This window comes from Bombus vancouverensis, chromosome 6, assembly GCF_051014615.1.
Source record: "Bombus vancouverensis nearcticus chromosome 6, iyBomVanc1_principal, whole genome shotgun sequence".
Lineage (NCBI taxonomy): Eukaryota > Metazoa > Arthropoda > Insecta > Hymenoptera > Apidae > Bombus > Bombus vancouverensis.
Window position 1 is genome coordinate 17,185,322 of NC_134916.1, and position 17,935 is coordinate 17,203,256.

The window sequence follows — 17,935 nt, forward strand, 5'->3', positions numbered from 1 at the left end:
TACAAAAGTTAATGTTCGCTGACATATTTGGTCGAATACAACAATGGATTGGTTTGGTTCAAAATAAATTGGACATTTGTAAGAACGAGATCGAATCATTGCGTAAAGAATTGATAGCACGAGCTTGTGAAATCGACAATCTGAGAAGACAATTGGCAGAATGCGAGGAACGAGAGGCAAGTTTATTAATTAAAATCTTTATTTCTCTGTAATTTTTAACATAATAATATTATTATAGAAATCAGTGGCAACTACTCAAACGGTTGAACCTAGAATAAATCTCGGATCACCTGAAGTTCCAGTTCCAGAAGCAGTGACAATGGCAAATCCAGTCTATGAATCTGTTACTGAGGGAATACCAGCAGAAAATACTGAAAGAGAGCCTACCGTAATAAAGGAGTCTGTCGCAATGAAAGAACCTGAAAACATCGAAATTATTTGTACCGACGTAGCTATACAATCAATTTTGAAAGACAAAGACAGGATGAGACGAGAAATTGAAGTAAATTAATAATCTTAATCTTTTACATTTATCTTCGAGTTTGAACGAAATATATTCTTTTATTAAAATGTGAAAATTCAATTGTAATAGCTGGAAGCTGAGATAGCAAGGCTTCGCAAAGAAAACGAGCGTATAATAAAAGAACGTGCCGAATATGAGAATGCGATACAACGAGCATTGTTACGAGGTGTTTCCTCATTGAATGTCGAAGCATTGAGAGTTATGCGTTGCCCACCAATTCCATGTTGTACTCCTTGTGCACCTTGTCCTGCTTCCGCTATGTAAGATTTCATATTTCATGTTCTACAATTAAATTAATAATTGGGAATTGAAGGATACAAATGAGAAAATTAATTTCAAAGGCATTAAGCAAAAAATGTTCTACGATGATAATCTGTATGCCACGCTTGAATACTTTTTAAACACTTGCGATCCTTTCACTTCGAAATAAAGAAAAAACATTTATTGATCTATATCTAAGCAAGGTCAATCTTGACTCATTCAAGTTTCACTCTCAGGGAACCGATTGTGTCTTGTAAGAAGGAAGGCGCGTCGGCTGCGATCGCTAAAGGTTGCGTCACTCAACGTAGTGGCACTTGTGGAAAGACGGCTGTTCGCGAACAAGGTTGTTATACTGTAAAACGACCTTGTGCCAGTCCTTGTTGTTCTGCTGGAAAAAGTCGAAAGTCTGCATCAAACAATAGCATGGTTTTTCTTCTTCATCAGGGAGACACAGAGAATATTTGTAACTCGAATAACACGCCAATGTCTCGAGTTTGCGGTTCGCCGGTCATGAAAAAGATTGAAATACCACCGTGTCCTAGATTCATTATATAATAACGTTCACAGTATATAATAGTAATAAGCACTTGCTTCGTGATAAAAGTTCCCCAAATTGTTTGAAATAAAACAGACGAACCACTTAAATTTAAAGTTATTGATGATTTTTCAGTTTATGATGTGGAAATAATAAAGAAACATGATATTGAAAGTATAAATATAACTTTATATAATATCGTCAGAAAATATTATAAATATTAAACATCCATTCTCATAAATAACATTAAGATATTTTCCATTATTCAATGTAAGATAGAATTGGAGGACATAGCAAAGGTTGCGTGATATCGTATCGAACCTCAAACATCATCGACACATCGCAATCCAATTCCAATGATTTAAATACGAAGTTAGTTTGATTACTTAAAGCAATTAATTCGATAAGATGAAACTATATCAAACGACGACAAAAGTGAATGTGTTAAAACATTTCGAAGTTGTGCATTAATAATAATCATACATAATTCATTGAAAAAATTTCGCAATTTTTTCTATCGATTCTTTTAGATTCTTAAACGTTTTTCGGCACACATTGTATGGCTGAAAAATTGTGCGTCGAAACCACTGCTTTCTTTTACGAAATTTTTTATACATTCTTAATAAAGATTACAGAGATATAAATGTCAATCGAGTATTAAAATTCGTTAAGTAACGAGTAGTTGCACTTCTTTGATAAGACACTCAAAAATAGTAGAAGGAATCACGATGACAGAATGTAAAGACAAGTACGAAACTTTTTAAAACGTTTCGTGTTGTAAGACGTATGGCTGTTAACGTTTTACAAGCTGGAAACGGAAACGAAATCGGAGGAATTTATTATTTGTTCGCCGTGAGCATTTGCTTTCAAGATATAATAGGGCTAATCTGTGTTTCTCGATCAGCATGCTGCATCACGATGCGAACATTTTTTTACACAGAATCGCTAGTATAGAATCTAAAATACGTATTGTCACGAGTCACGAGGCCATTGGTTGAAAGCGTCCTGGCAATCGTTCAGTTCATGCCGATCGAAAAGCCTCGATTTCGGTATTTCTTAAGTGCATTTTCATATTTGACGCAGTTGCATTACCGAAGGACGCCGAATCGAATGTTATTCGCCTATTTCCTGAATACATCAATAACATTACAAAAATATTTGCAAAGTATAACGTTAATCGAACGGATAATTACAGCTGATCCAGCAGCATGGTAATGTTATTAATATGTTTTTAGTGAAGTTTCGGGTTCCCTTAAGGAAAATATCACACGCTTTCTCAAGCATATGCGTTGTCGTTTTGCGAAACGATCTGTAAGTTCCTTTTTTCTCTCACGTACTAGAAGTATTACCAGCAGTTTGTAGAACTTACGTAAAGTTTCGGTATGTAACTACCATATTGTCTCTGTGTCATTCGATCAGCAGTTTAAGAACGCCTTGTTCAAAGACGTCTTAGACAACATCGTCCAATCTGTGTTATTAGTCGTTCTGTTACGATAACTATGGTCGACAGTTAATCCTGTTAATTTTTTATAACGTTGGCGCATACAAAATAATGTTTTCCTTAAAAAAATAAAAGGAATGTTACAAAGAAGCTTGCCGTCAAATCAACAATTGTCTTTTCTTTTTTGGACGACTTTCGTAGTGAGGTAGCAGTATGACAAAAACGTTTGAACAAGAATCGTATCGGGGCCATTCTAGACTGGTCCCTTGGCCAATAACGAAAAAGATATATGCTTCGACGGTCCGATGAAAGAAGTTTATTTGTTGTGGATCAAATTAAGGAATTCCTCGCGAGTCTTTGGATCGTCCCGGAACACGCCGAGCATCGTTGACGTAACCGTCTTGCTGTTTATTTTCTGAACTCCTCTCATTACCATACACATGTGCCTGTAACGTAAACAAAGTATTTTTAAGTTATTCACTGCTGCTATATATCGAATAATTACTCATATCTCACCGTTAAAATTGACAGTAATTAATTCACCATGTATATATTAAACGGAGTTTGAGATTTCGCTATAATCTATGTTAACAAAGATACTGTTATCTAATGGGCAAGAAATAAAATAAATACTATAATCAAGATACGTTACGTTGTACATTTTAAACACAATCTACGTTCGTTCTAATGTACATGATACTTAATCTCGGAGTTGCGAAAAAAGTATTGGTACTAAAACCGGTTGGTAATCTTTTTATTAGTTTCCTCATTTTTGTAAGCTCTCAAGGCGACGCTTAACATTTAATCGACATAGTTTTTTAATTACCAATTATTCAAGCACCATCGCTCTCTTTTTCCCTCCCACTGAACCTGTTTTTCCTCTTTTGTTGCACGCAAGTTAGGTAATTCGTTCGCAATTTATGATTACGTTGATTATGTATAACACAAATTATGATATTTGAATTATTGAACATTCGGTATACGTAATTTAGATGATCATTAACGATTGCAACTCCTTATTTCACATTACAGATACATCCTGTTCACAAGAATCTTAATTGATTTGTTCGCAGCTAGTACACGATCGAATCGTTACGTGAACGATTTATACATAATTATTAAACGCCTTTATGTATACGTTCTTATGTATGGAATGAAGCGTTTTCTATTGAGTGATAGCACCTTGTTAGTACAAGGTCGTATTCCTATATGCGATTAATCCTTGCGAAAACTATTGCTCAAGATCCGAGCGTATTGGAACGAAACCGAAGGCAATATAAAAATATGAAGAAAATATCTTGCCAACCTACGTCTATCGTATTTCTTTGCTCTGTTCAATTGTAAGTTTATTATAAGAATAGTGAATGAATTTTTTTCGTTAAATTAAAAAATACGTACACTCCTTCGACGACCACAGCCACTCCCGCTGGTTGCACCGCTTTCGTTACAGCTAATGCAATTTGTTTGGTGAGACGTTCTTGAACCTGAAGTCGTCGGCTGAAGACCTCTACGATTCTGTAAGAAATCAGACAGGAAAACAGAGATGAATATAGTAGAAAAGATTTGGCTATTAAAAGGGGAAAAAGAAAGAGTAAAGATATAAAGAAGACGACTTTACATAGAACGTAATATGGAATAAAAGATAGGTAACGAAAAGTGAAAGTTCCTGCTACGACCCTGGCTCGAATGTCTGAAAATCTACTAGTTGCTTACCGTTTGAAGGCTAATGTTAAGTTCATAACATTTAACAAGTAAGTGGACACCGGTCGATTAAGTCTAGCAATGCGTGAAAGTGGTCGGCGTGCCAACGATCGGCGTATTCTTTTCTTCTCGCTTTAATATTCCTCTAATCAAGGCCGATAACTATTGCCGGCTATTACTGCCGATGCAATTTGTTATCGCGAAATTGTGAAATGCAATATCACAGTATTGCTTATTATTTTAATTAAGTTTTATCTATCAACATTTTAACGAATCTTTTTTCACCATGATCATGACCACGTAAAAATATCGAACTAAATTAGATAACGAAACTGTTTATAGCGAATAAAATAATTTTCATTATTCTTAATAGTTATTTTAATGATCTACGAGAATCGATCTAAGAGCGAATCCGTCTAATCGCGTTTAAGCGAGAACAGTGCAGTATCTCATAACGGCTTGAAGTTATTGAAAAAACTCAGCACCTTTCCCTCCTTTTATTTCATGGGGTTTGTTGCGTGCTATGATTGTTGTGAAAAACCCGCGGAATTCCCGTGCAGGCCCTCACAGGTCGCTCCGTACTCTCAAGTGCCGGTAACGTAGAGGTGATCAGTTGCAGAATAATTTTCACAAATCATATTGATCTGACCATTCTTACAAGCTCAAATGCATAAACAACCGATTCGTGTGTTCCTCCACTCTCAACAACCCTCGTATGAGGGACTATGAGAACCTCATCTCGAATAGTTTAGATTTAGCGTACATCGATACCTCCACGTTATCGGAGTGGATCATATCAGACCATCGGACTATCATTTGAGGGAAAAGTCCTGAGTCTCTGCTCACTGACAGGCAGCTACTAATGACGAGGTAAATGCTTCATGGCTTCATAAAGTCAGAATTTCTTAGATTTATAAACATAAACGTGTACAGACATACAGAAGACATAAACGTTAGAAACTATAAATGAGTACAAGAATAATAACATAAATTTTGAATATAGGATGAGCATAAGGAGAAATTCTGACTTGGTATCTAAAATGTTATATATGATAAAACGTGCGTAACAAAAAACAAAGAAAGACCCGAAGCGGTATTCTTGTGTCTACGTTGTCTTGATGTATCATACGTTACAACGTAAACGTGTAGGGAATGCCGAGATGAATATCGATTAATATATCAAAAAATATAATATTATTCTATTCAAAAAAGTGGAATTGAGCTTAAAGTCTGCCCTGTAAAAAAATGATTTGCGCCATAATATGTCATCCTTCGAATCGATCGACTTTCGTTAAAACAGTTTTTTAATAACTTCAACTCCTTATGAGATATTCCACTGTTCTCACTTAAGCGAAACAGACTGTAGAATACAGCATGTGATAATTCCTATATGAAGTTAATTATGTCGACTATGATTAAGTTCGTTAATCTCTGTAGGAGGCTCGCTTTAATTACGTCAAAAATAAATCAGTACGTATCGGTTAATAGCGTTAATAAAACGTCGCGCAATGATGACAGTTCAATCAACGCGATTTAATTGATCGCTGGTACAAATAATCTAGCATCAATTAATCTCCATTTCCGCGAGACAAGATATTAGCTGTCTTAATCTGACGAACGATTCAGCTGCTCTCACGGGATTCAATTGCACCAGCACGATGTCTCGTGTTAATTCAATTTACGATAAACGCTGCCTTCTAGTAAAGAAAATTCCTCGTTACCTGGCCAATTTGCTCAGCCCAAGGATCTTCTTGCATGGTAGGTAGCCGATCGAGACTTTTCCGTAGAACGGTACCAAGTGATGCTCGCACATGGAGAACATCTCGATATCCTTCACTACAACCATCTCGTCGTGATCTTCATCGTATATCGCGTCGTTTATAACGTCTGGAATAAATATGTAAATATTATAAAAAGATCACAGGAAAGAAACATGATAAATATATATTCCGTAGCACTTGGGTGAAGTAATTACAACGTTATTTTACGATTAAGCAAAATTAGAATTATAACGTCATACAATTGAATATTAAAATAACCTGTTGATTCCAAAGGTGTAAATTCTTTAAAAATAGTTGACCAGTGATAAGTTTCGTGAAACTGGATGATAATACTAGGACGAACAACGTTTTTATATTTAGTTTCAAAAACCAAATAAAAGAATAGCTTTGATAACACGCGATTGATCGATAACGCAATGGATTGCAAACCTGTTCTTTCGTGATTTATCGTGTTGACTTATCCTCCCGCAGCCTTCGTATGTATATAAAAAAAAAAAAAAAAACAGAAAGTAGAAAGATATTGCATGAAAAAATCTTGTACACATATTTATTTATATATTTCGTTTACTGAGATCGCGTGATCGTTACACAATTTTAATGACTCCGTTGGCGCAAAAAACAACCAACCTTGTACAAAGGTGGGAAAATGGTTGTCGTTTAAATTGTTCTGCGAAAGAACATCTTGCACGTGGGTTAAGGTCCTCGCGATCCTAGCTGTGATTTACTCGATATTGACCTACTTACTACAACATTCGTACTAGTGATGGTGTATAGGTATGAATCGGTGGTTGGTAGGTGTCGGTGGGAAATGGAGGGTGCTCTCCACGGTTTCCACGGCAACCTTAACAAGAAACACCTTCACAATGACCGGCAATGATGAAACGAATTCGCGCCCCGGTTAACCAAGTGTATTTTTCCATACGTAATAAGATGCTCCTGTCCGCTGTAAATAAATGACCCCTCGAAACCTTTTAACGTGACGAAACAATGATATATAAATTCCAAACGCTTTGGCGGTGGAAATTCATTTCAACGAGCTTTTACGTGCACACCTCCGTTTCTATACTAGACTAAACTCGAGCAATTTCCTCTCTTCTATACGAACTACCTTTGAAGGAGATGCTGAAAGCGTACAGTTTAATTTTTCCACCTGGTGATCTGACGCGATCAACCTTCGACCGAGATTTGTGTTATCGATCAAAACAACTATGCAGAATATTATTAACTAAATGGAGCATCATCGATCCGATAGTTTTTATATATTTTTTTATTGGTAACCTTTACGTTACTCTGACAACAGTGGAATCATCGAAAAAGGGAAAGTGCAATCGCAAACATATGGCACAGAAACGTCAGACCACAGGCTATATCGATTTTGACATTGTATTTGTAGAACCGTGTGTTATATGCAATATCTTTCGCGTAGTATAATCTAGAATTAACTATCACGTTAATTATCGTTAATTACAGAGTATCAGTGCATTAAAACAGGTAGTAGCACTTAAAAATGATTTTGACTCGATCGTTGCTCACGATCCTACAAAAATAAATTAACGAAGAACAGAGGATTAATGGTTTCATGGAATGTATACTATAGATATACCACTATATGTCCTGATACATTATCGATAAGAATGGAAGGTAAAGGGAACTTATTATAGGGGAACGGTTCCGTAGGAGTTGGTGGTGGGTGACTAAAAGAGAGCGTGGGTTGAGCTTTCGTAGGAAAGTGCTCTGGACTCGTTTCAAATTCACTGGGGCGAGTAGAACTGCCGTTAACCAGGCTTATCTCGAGGGCAGTTGCACTCTAGGTGGATGGAGAGCTAAGTCGAAATGAATTAAAGGGACACCACCACCTGTAGCTGCTGTTTCACCTACATCAACGTTGTGTTAGATCGTACTATTTATCGAGAGCCATTTCGTACAAGCGAAAGTAAAATATCAAACGGATTATATAGCGCATCAATTAGATCAATTCGATGGATTCTCGACATGACTAACAAATTGTTTCTTAATTAAGATTCTAATATAAATTATAAATTATATACGTATATCCGAATAATACAATATTATGTCGAGGAAATAAATTGAAATTTAGATATCGAATTAAAGCGGTATATCAGGGCATCTTTAATGGGCATGTCGCTTTTACTTTACTTGGCTATTCGTGGAATCATAATTACCGCGGAGCAGTAGCATTTCTACGCGATACGCGACAAATGGAAGAGAAAGATGGAAGGTATTTTCTTCGAGTCGCTGTACGTTCCTGAGACCCATTTATATCACGAGCTTTACGCCTTCTTTTTTTCGAATTGTACTTAAGACTTCCTCTCTTTTCCCCTGTGACGGATCTCGAGTAACTCGAAGGAGGGAGGAAAGAAATGGACGGCACTTTCCTCGAGTGGGTATATTCATGGTTTTATCTGTTCTATCGACCCTATACCTTAAGAGAATCATGATTAAATGGCCGTATTATTTTCAGTAAAATAAAAGATCTTTTATGATTAGAAAATCGGACGACTTCTTATCTGATTTATGGAAAATGACGTTATATTATATTCTCTTATCTTTACCTTGTTATTTTATTTTTCGTTCCTATTGTACGATATCTTTTTATTCTTAATTATTTAATTATTTTCGTTCAACTTATTTCCTCGTACATTTCTTATACAAGGTAATAAAAACGTGATAGCTAATGATAAGTGACTTACCATCGATGCTTTGATCGTAACCTTTGGTGAAAAACAGCATGGCTTTCGCAGCACGTTCCGGAGTCTTTAAAAGACCTGGTCGATCAGGATCCTCGCCAAGTGAGCTCAAAAGTAGCTTGTAACTCCGTGACATTTCCGGAAGTAGAGCCTCGCGCGTGGGTGGCCTATGGTCTAGCTCCAAATCGTGATGAAAGGTACATTTTTCATGTCCTGGTAAAGCAAACACTTTAAAGTATCTCTATCATACTTTTTATCATACTATCTATCGTACTTTTCAATGTTTATTAAATTCACTGAACTCTATTTAAATTTAATTTTATCTCTCATATACGTAAACGTCAATGTTTACTAGATCCTGTTCTTGGCGATTATGAAGCCTGATTTCATTTTTTTAAACATCATCGTTATCGTTGGCAATGACCCGCGCTGACGTAAGACTCACGATTCGATAGGTTTGCTTGCGTGTGGTAACGAAAAACAAATTTGTTGCCTTCCTATGAGAAGCACATATTCGATATTGATAACAAGTACAAGCACGTATTTGCTATTTTTAATACATACTACGATACCTCTGCCAGCAAACACCTGTTCGCAAATTTTGACGAACAAAGATTTTCCTAATGCGTCTTTTGTCTCTCGATACTCTTTGCAAAGTATAGAAGAAGATACGCAGTAAGATTTCTAGACAAAGACACGATCGATCGGCAAACAAAGTTGAATCACGAGTTTGACGGGTACAAGTTTAATAAAAGTAGATGTCTAACAAAGTGACACGATTTTAATTGGCAAGTGGAACAAATCAAAGGAACAACATAAAAGGAATTAATAACGTAATAACGAAACGCAACGTAAGGCAACCTTAATCCGTGCTTATTACTTTGGACCAGTTCTTTTTTTCTTCTTCCTCGCTTCCTTTAACGGGTACGAAACATTGTATATTCATAAACGTTAAATGTTTCCATTCACGATTAGCATAACGCTTTAATTCACATTCGCAAATGTAGATCGATCGATGGATCGATCGTCCGGCGAGGGTCCCACGCTACTCTTCGAACGATGCCTGTAATATTCCAAAGTGTTCTGATCCACGACGAGGTTTGTCGTTGACGGTCGTCTTGCATGCATTGCCGAACTTATTGCATAACGATTAACGATGGCGTTACATCAAGCAGAAGGCGAGATTTCTATCGATAGCCATAATTTATCACTTGTATAACGCTTCATTCGCGAGCAATCTAGAACGTATTAAATTAAAGAGAATCAGTTCTCGGGACTTCTCTCGGCATAGATTTGTTCTTGCAAGCGCGGTAGATAGAATCTAACACTGGAATTGACGTATTCAAGATGGAAAACTAAGTTAAACCATGCTCTTGCTAATGAACGGTATCGCGTAATTCAATCGAGTAACGGCACTGCTCCAATACGCTGTATCAATATGCACGCATATTGTACGCATTCCTGGAAATTGGTAGCCAGGTTCAACTTTATTATACGTACGTGATATAGTTACGTTAGTTATCATGAATTGCATGATTTTTGTTTTATAGAAGGCTAAATATCGATTCGATAACTATACGCTGAATTACGAGGGCAGACTGAGAAGTTTCCAGAATGACAATGACAGTAAGACAGATAAAGCAAATCTTAGCGCGGATACCGCAAACTTTTCAATCTGCTTCTGTAAATAGACGAACGTTAATGTTTCCAAATTCGGTAAATTGGGTTAATTATTAACGCTTTGGTTCTATTTGATTTAATCAAAATTTTTCGTAATTTTAAGACCTTTTCCCGAGAAAGGAAATTAAAGAAGGTTTAACAAGAAAGAGATATTATTACGAAACATAGCACACGTTGCTTTGCACTCTACAGCAGAGGTGGCCAACTTCATTATATAATACATGACGACTATTTTTCTTAAAAATGTGTTCGCGATCTACCTATTAAAATCTTCACGTTTAACACATTCAAACATGCGCCTTGTGTACTAATAAATGAAAAAGAGAGAAGAGGTATTAAACGAACATGGCATTTTATTAATATTAATATTTATTAACAAGTCGACCGACCGATCGTGGTCCACTTGTTGGCCATTCCTACAGCACGTACGACACTTCGTTATTATGTAAATATTGATCTCTTCAATATTTACGATTATGTGGAAAGATTGCACGTGCAAAAACCCATCGATTCTTCGTATTCTATTTTAGCGAGCAAAGATATTATATTTGGAAGATATCGAAGAAGCAGGAAAGCAAATACACGAAAGCAGCGATTGAAAGATCATCGACGCACGTTTTATTCAAAACGATGAAGTCATTCTTGTTTCTAAAGTTATAAATTCGTGGCGAATGAAAGTGTGCGAAATTATGTCAACCTTTTTCACCGAAAAATAAAAGATGCTCTCCGTTCCTTCAGAAAGTTGATAGTCGCGTTACGAGGGATCGTACATTCGTAACATTACAGTTATGAGTTACGTTCCATCATAACTGTACCCCAACAGTTCCCAGGGTCTTTTATCATTTTACGATCAGCAGGTTACAGTTGACCTGGAAACGGGAACTATGACCACAGTGCTCTCCAAATCTTTGTCACGGATCACGGTTTGATCAATGACAGCGACGCTGCCCGAAATAAAATTAAAAGTCGGTGAGATGACCGAGATTAGACTAACAACAATGGAGAGTGGAGAATAAAACGAGCATCAGGTGTATGAATGTTTTGTCACGGTCCTTAATACGTAAATGATACCGTAACGTAATTCCCTCTTTTTCTTCCTTCTTCTTTTTACGGAAAGTGCAACAGGCTACGGTTACTTATGTTCGTGCAATCGATTAGGCACGCAATTAACGGCAGAAGATTCCGTCGTTTTGAGAAAATTGAAATAATTGTTCTTCGAATTTGCAGATAAAGCGCATAACAGAGTTAATAACGATCAATGTTACAGAAAAATTTAATGGCGCGTTGCTGCAATTTACGGAGCGTAGATAATATCAAAACCTGAATGGAAATTGTTCAATTATCACAAATATCCAAGTCAACAAAGTAGCTGCCACTTGTTGTAACAAGTATATCTAATAGCTCGATGGAAAGGAAGCATTCCAAATTTTCCAATCAAAAAACGTCTGATCCGGCAAAGTTGTAAAGTCTCGAATCTGGGACCCTTTGCACGATCAACGTTGCGAATGAAATTTAACGAATCAGGTGTTACAGATTCTTGCTACTAAAGCAGTGTTACACAGTAACAGGTTTTATTGGCAATGAAATAGAACTTTTATAAATCGCAAACCCTACGCGACATAAAAATGTATCTAATGTCGAAGAAGATAAATCTATAGCCTATCAGTTAACTATAACGCAAGTAGACTATAATGCAAGGTGGCCCTGGAGAAACGCGATTTTGTGTATCTATCTAATTTATACAACTTTCAAACGATTATTTATCGTATGAACATTCCCGTTCCATCTATTACGCAAAGTACCAGCACGAGAACTGCCTTTCAGCTAATAGGTTTCGCTATGTAATAATAACACTTAATATCGTATATATATTATATTATTTAACTCGAAAATTTGTAAATTCAAATGAGCTTGGTAGTCGACTAATCGTGGTAACACGATAACATTCGTAACATTCCACCGGTTCGTTACTTGTTATTAATCTCGGAAATTTCCTGTGACGCGAACGTGGCAAAATCCCTAATCGGAGGAGTGTTAATCATACGTGGAAACGATACCTGGCGTGGTGGAAGTTCGTGGAGTTCTGGGCGTCCCCGGTACATCCAAATTGCTCTCCTCGACGCTCTCCGACCAGGAAACAGTTCTTATTGGTCCCGGCTTTTTTATTTTCATCTTGTGGTCGTCTTCGTCGTCGTATATGCTTAGGTCCTTGATTTTCGCGCATTGAGTGGAAATCCCGTTCATGACTGCGTCTTCCGATCCTGTTCGCCACTCGAACTATAGTAGCAATAGTAACACGGCCTCTTCTCAATCCGATAGATGATCGATCAATGAGGAACACAAACGCTCTATCAAAATTGGTTGAAGGTGTTTTTCAAACGAATGGCACACAGCAAGCAGAAAGTAAACGTAATAAACGGTAGAGAATCGAAGCGATTGACGCTAAACGTGCCGAGTTTATAATAGTAACTGTATTATTAAATTATTTACTAATACATATACACATCGCGGCAATAGTGGTTTAAATTCGTCGAATCGTGGTAAAAAGAGAATCTGTTCCATTTTTAATTCTGGAATGTTGATAATTGATACTTCGTTAATTGGCCACCGTTACCCCCACCAGTTCTTGGAACTGACTTGGAAGAGCCTCTGATATTACGTATGTAGAATAAATAGATGTGTCAGGTATATATACCGGGTAATTATTGCGACGGTGAATGAGTATTGCCACTTTCTATTATAGGAATACTTTTGTTGACGAGGAAATATCGTTTTGTCGTTTGACAAGAGACTCCTTCTTTAAGGATTGTGGAACCACGTAACAAATGACGCGCGATTTTCTCTTAATGCCTCTAAGTATTTCAATATGAATTTCGAAGCAATTTGAAACTTCTAAAATATCAAATATGATTTTATGTTTAAAATTTTTTAGTCCCGATGATTTTTAAATCTTGTGTCTTGACAGAGTTCGAGTCTGTTTTACATTTTCGTGACTCATATAAAATATCGAAGATAGAACACACTGTACAGATAAAATATAATATATATTAAGATGTATTAAGATTTATACAAGTACAGAGACTTTCAAGATTTATCAAGTTTCTCAAAAGCTTTAAATATCAAATCATATTGAAAGCGATTCAAAGTGTTTCAGCACATCCTCTACCACGTGATTCACGAACAATACGCGTGTTATGTATATAGTACTCGGCAAGATTCAGCGAATCGGGTTCTACCATCAAACTGATGAAACTTACTCGCAGTCGGATTGACTCTGTCGATTCACGTGCACCCCTTGGATGTTCGTCGAACACCGGTACGAAAAAAGTGAAACGTCGTTAAAAACGTCCGACGTCGCTTTCCCAAGATTAAACGTTCGTACTCATGAGAGAACAATCGCGAATATTATTATATTCTTTAGACAAAATGAACGAAAACGAAAGGGGAAATAAAGGAATGAGACAGGTTTGAGACACGGGAGAAGACAGAAATAAGAAAATAAAAAAGAGAGTGGTCAACGAGTCCGAACGGAAAGAGAAACGACCGCGAACTCGCTCGGTTAAGTGACGCAGTGTGACTGAACCGACGGAACTGTGGAGAGTACGAATGTTCCCTATGGTTCTTCCGTCTCTATCTCTTTCCCCCTCTGTCTTTGTTCCGCCCTAATCGCACCGTGTCTCCGTCTCTCTTTTTCCCAACAAGTACTTTTTTCCCTCTCGTTTTTTTTTAACCTTTATTTTGTTTTATGTAGAAAACTGTAGTGACCGTAGCCGTTGAAGCGTGGTGTCACTACTCGACCCCCAAAAAGCAAATTCTCGCGACTGATGAGCAAAATCTCGCGTCACGTTCAGTATATATCGGGAGAATGCAAGTACTGCACGGTGAGAGTGACATAGAAGTGAGAATACCTCCCTCCAAGCGAACGATCCTCCCGCTACAGCGTTCGAGAGGGAAATACCCAACTTTGCCCGGACTACACACTGCGAGATGTGCAGTGTCGAGTGACAAGTAGCGCCTCGCCATAGGAAAGTGTCGAAATATCCGTAACTTGCGATTGCGAGGTCGACATGGCACACGGTTACGCTTTTAGCGTACAAAAATACCGTGAGAATTATCGTTTCTAGATACATATAATTAAGATTCACAATGAAACATACTAAATGAAAATGATATAGAGCTGCAATGATATTAGTGAAACAGTAAAGGTAACCCTTTCCATTGTCAAGCATATAATTTTCCAAGATATTTTTGCACAGATTAAGAACCTCGAGTCATTTTCAGGGCCATCAATATCAATTTGGAATTATGTATTCCTTTCGAGAGTACGAATTCTAATCTTTAACAATTACAGGTCAACTTTTACTAATTATCGTTTGAGCAGAGGGGACTTAATACTGCAGGAATATAAATTTATTAAATAACTTCCATTAATATGTATAGCTTCTTAACTCTAAAATAACCAGCTTCTATAGTGAAGATAAAGTAGGTATATTTTCCGATCTTAATAAAAATCAACACTAATTTGCTTATATAATGTTCTTAGTTATTGCAAGATAAAAAAGAAAAGTAAAATCCATCGCCACAAGCATTTTGATTTTTCTATGGTTTAATTTATGATTGCACGCTACATAGATACATATATTGCACTCATCTAATATCGGAGTAACCACAGATTGATTACAAGGAAAATTTATGATGGAGCAACAGGAAAGCACAGAAGGAAAGGAAACACTATCCTTTATGGGTTTTTAGAACGCGAGTCAGAATTTACGTCATTGTGATTTCCAAGAGACCGGTTCCTCGGTACTGATCTTATTCCTTTTATTCGCAGGACTCCTTAAGACCGTGTAAACGTGTTTAATGCGCGTAGATCTTTCTTAGTACACGTTTTACGCGTACGTCAAACACCAATTTCGCGAGATCATACTTAATTTTGACTTTTATACATTCTATCTTCTCTACGTAAGCATCATGAAAGATGCACAACTCGAAGAAACCTATATATTTTTATTTCCTATTTATCAAGACATTCCTAAAACGCTATGGAAATATAGTAGAGTTATTATGAAAACACACGTATAATCGTCATTTTCAGATGCAAGCGATGACCTTGAAAACAGCGACATAACAAGATCTCGATAGCCCTATAAGTACTGTTGGTAATTAATAGCGACAATGATAAAAGCGATGGTGGTCGCATGCAACTGGCCATTCCCTGTTTCAGTAATTAAGTTTCAACGTCGATGAGGTTATCATGATATTCCGGCTAGGCTATTAGTCTACAAGGGGACCTGAAGGTGGAATGAGTAAAGTTACTATACGTCTATTATAGTTTGTGATAATATATTAGAATCCGTTAACTGACTAGCAACTTACATATGACTTACACTTACTTATTGCCTCCTACTCGTTACTTGTTCTATTCTCCTACTATTTCTGTTAATTGTACGATACTTTTACAGGACTGCCTTTCGAACTACGCTTTTTTAAAATAAGGAACTATAACAAAAATAAATTATGATTAATAAGTTAGTCAATTCAAGCTGCAATGACATTGTACCTATATATATATATATATGGAAAAGTATACTTTAAACGAGTTTTTGCACTTTGCATTACTGAACGAATAAAGCATAAATCTTTGTTTTATCTAAACGATCTACGCGAAAAAATAATGCGTTGGCTCATATTATTTTCTGTACGATGATAGCGTATCTATCGAACTGTACAAAAGCGCGCAAAGTTACATTTCTCGTCCGTATTCATAGTTGCACTACTGAAACTCGTCTGATTGTGAGATCAATTGACCTTCACTACTTGCAATCAATACAAAGCTGCTGTTGGTACATCGCGAAGTATCTGACATCCCAAAAACCCCGCTGAATATGTTCAACGAAACGATAAAATTTCGCCTTGTTACAAGAGTCTACTTGAAATCCATGAAGAAGGAAAATACTCTCGACGTTCCATTGTGCGGATTTTATTAACGTTCGTCTAACGACTTAACGAGCGTGAAGCTTTTTGCACCGGTTTAGAGGTTGCGTTATAAAGGGGGAAAAACTAAAGGAAAGGCGACGTATAGAAAACTAAAGTGTATCGGTGAAGAATTCGAGGTCATTCTCATGTAACAACAACAGCGAATCAATGCCAGAGGAATGTACGATGATAGGCACGCGAAGAATGGATCTACCCCGAATCATTTAAGCATAGAGTCATAAAAGCGAGAGCTCTCTAGCAAAAATCACTGTTCCATCATAATTTACTTCTCTATGTAATAGCAATAGATAGGAGATAATCAATACAATATCTTTCTTTTAATAATTATTTTAATTATTTAAAAATCGATCTCGGAAGTAGTAAGATTTCATTTCTACAAATGATAATTTTTAAATAAATAATAAACAGTAAAGACCTATATTTTGTGATATCGTGAACTAGAAACTCTATATCCAAGTTCTTTGCTCTATCCTAATACCGCATGCTTTACCCTAATACAAAGTATAGAGTACGCAGATACTTGATATGATTATATAGTCTCATGTCGATATCGACGATATCGTTTTATCGTTATTTAATATGATTGGCAAATATAAATCTATTATAACATGACATCGAGCCGCATGCTGAAAAGAAATGCAATGAATATGAGAAGATATAATCCCTCATAGGTGTTATGTACTCGTTCTAGTCTAATAATTGAGGAAGTCGCGATGAAATTAAAAAGTCATGATAAATTCTAACTAACATATCTATGTGTATATGTGTGCAATGGCTATTAATTTATAATTAATTCATAAAATGCTTGTAATTACAAGCATTTACAAGCATTTAATTTCTATTCCGTTTATAAGACCGATTCCATGTCCAATACACTTTTTATCATTAAAGTATTAAACAAAAGAATAACTGAACTTAAAATGTTAATAAACTCTGCAAAAGTAAATATAAGGTTTACAACTTTATGTAGATATAAAGAGTTCAGTGAATTGGTAGAAATACAAAAATTACGATATTAACATGATACTTACCGCTTTTGGCTATGCAATTCATTTTATCTCTAAGATGATCTTCGATGTATTTCTTCATGAAAATCGAGGATTACTTATGCAGGACTTATATTCTTTAAAAAATAAAAGAAAGATTAATGTTTTCTCTGTACAATTTCTATAATATATATATTATGTATTATATATATATATATGATAACTGTACAATGACGTCTCAAGGAATGATGAGGAAAAACGCGACGGTTAAGACTGAATGTAAGTATGTATCGAAGTAAGTATGAATCGTTCACTAACGATT

General features: G+C 36.3%; 2 protein-coding genes and 1 long non-coding RNA gene across 10 annotated transcripts; 2 read left to right on the plus strand and 1 right to left on the minus strand.

Moving 5' to 3' along the window:
* Window positions 1-11: 11 nt before the first annotated feature.
* Window positions 12-1,464, plus strand: LOC117159810 (uncharacterized). The gene is made up of 4 exons (XM_033339964.2): window positions 12-176; window positions 239-502; window positions 593-783; window positions 1,021-1,464. Exons 1-4 carry the CDS (start codon window positions 12-14, stop codon window positions 1,337-1,339), a joined length of 939 nt encoding a protein of 312 aa, XP_033195855.2. The 3' UTR covers window positions 1,340-1,464.
* Window positions 1,465-1,487: 23 nt separating this feature from the next.
* On the minus strand, window positions 1,488-17,924 carry LOC117159809 (GTP cyclohydrolase punch). 3 transcript variants are annotated; one of them, XM_076619459.1, is made up of 6 exons: window positions 17,843-17,924; window positions 17,659-17,750; window positions 8,954-9,163; window positions 6,183-6,348; window positions 4,159-4,275; window positions 1,488-3,206 (listed from the first exon to the last, which is right to left on the minus strand). In XM_076619459.1, exons 2-6 carry the CDS (start codon window positions 17,714-17,716, stop codon window positions 3,077-3,079), a joined length of 681 nt encoding a protein of 226 aa, XP_076475574.1. In that variant the 5' UTR covers window positions 17,717-17,750; window positions 17,843-17,924; the 3' UTR covers window positions 1,488-3,076. The 3 variants fall into 3 exon arrangements, with proteins under 3 accessions (XP_076475574.1, XP_033195854.1, XP_033195852.1); XM_033339963.2 differs by lacking the exon at window positions 17,843-17,924 and having other exon boundaries at window positions 17,659-17,768; XM_033339961.2 differs by lacking the exons at window positions 17,659-17,750; window positions 17,843-17,924 and adding an exon at window positions 12,688-12,874.
* On the plus strand, window positions 14,686-16,951 carry LOC117159811 (uncharacterized). 6 transcript variants are annotated; one of them, XR_013058678.1, is made up of 4 exons: window positions 14,686-15,112; window positions 15,174-15,433; window positions 15,726-15,936; window positions 16,093-16,951. It is a non-coding gene; the product is annotated as an uncharacterized LOC117159811 (long non-coding RNA). The 6 variants fall into 6 exon arrangements; XR_013058680.1 differs by having other exon boundaries at window positions 15,726-15,927; XR_013058677.1 differs by having other exon boundaries at window positions 14,686-14,835; window positions 14,912-15,112; window positions 15,726-16,951.
* Window positions 17,925-17,935: the final 11 nt, after the last annotated feature.

Bases quoted from the DNA above. Each gene is read 5' to 3' on its own strand.
- LOC117159810 (XM_033339964.2), top strand. From the start codon at position 12: ATGTTCGCTGACATATTTGGTCGAATACAACAATGGATTGGTTTGGTT. The intron at 503-592 runs GTAAATTAATAA...CAATTGTAATAG, and splicing joins GGATGAGACGAGAAATTGAA to CTGGAAGCTGAGATAGCAAG. The intron at 784-1,020 runs GTAAGATTTCAT...TTTCACTCTCAG, and splicing joins CCTTGTCCTGCTTCCGCTAT to GGAACCGATTGTGTCTTGTA.
- LOC117159809 (XM_033339961.2), bottom strand. From the start codon at position 12,874: ATGAACGGGATTTCCACTCAATGCGCGAAAATCAAGGACCTAAGCATA. The intron at 6,349-8,953 runs GTAAGTCACTTA...TATTTATTCCAG, and splicing joins TTACGATCAAAGCATCGATG to ACGTTATAAACGACGCGATA. The intron at 3,207-4,158 runs GTACGTATTTTT...TTTACGTTACAG, and splicing joins GCTGTGGTCGTCGAAGGAGT to GCACATGTGTATGGTAATGA.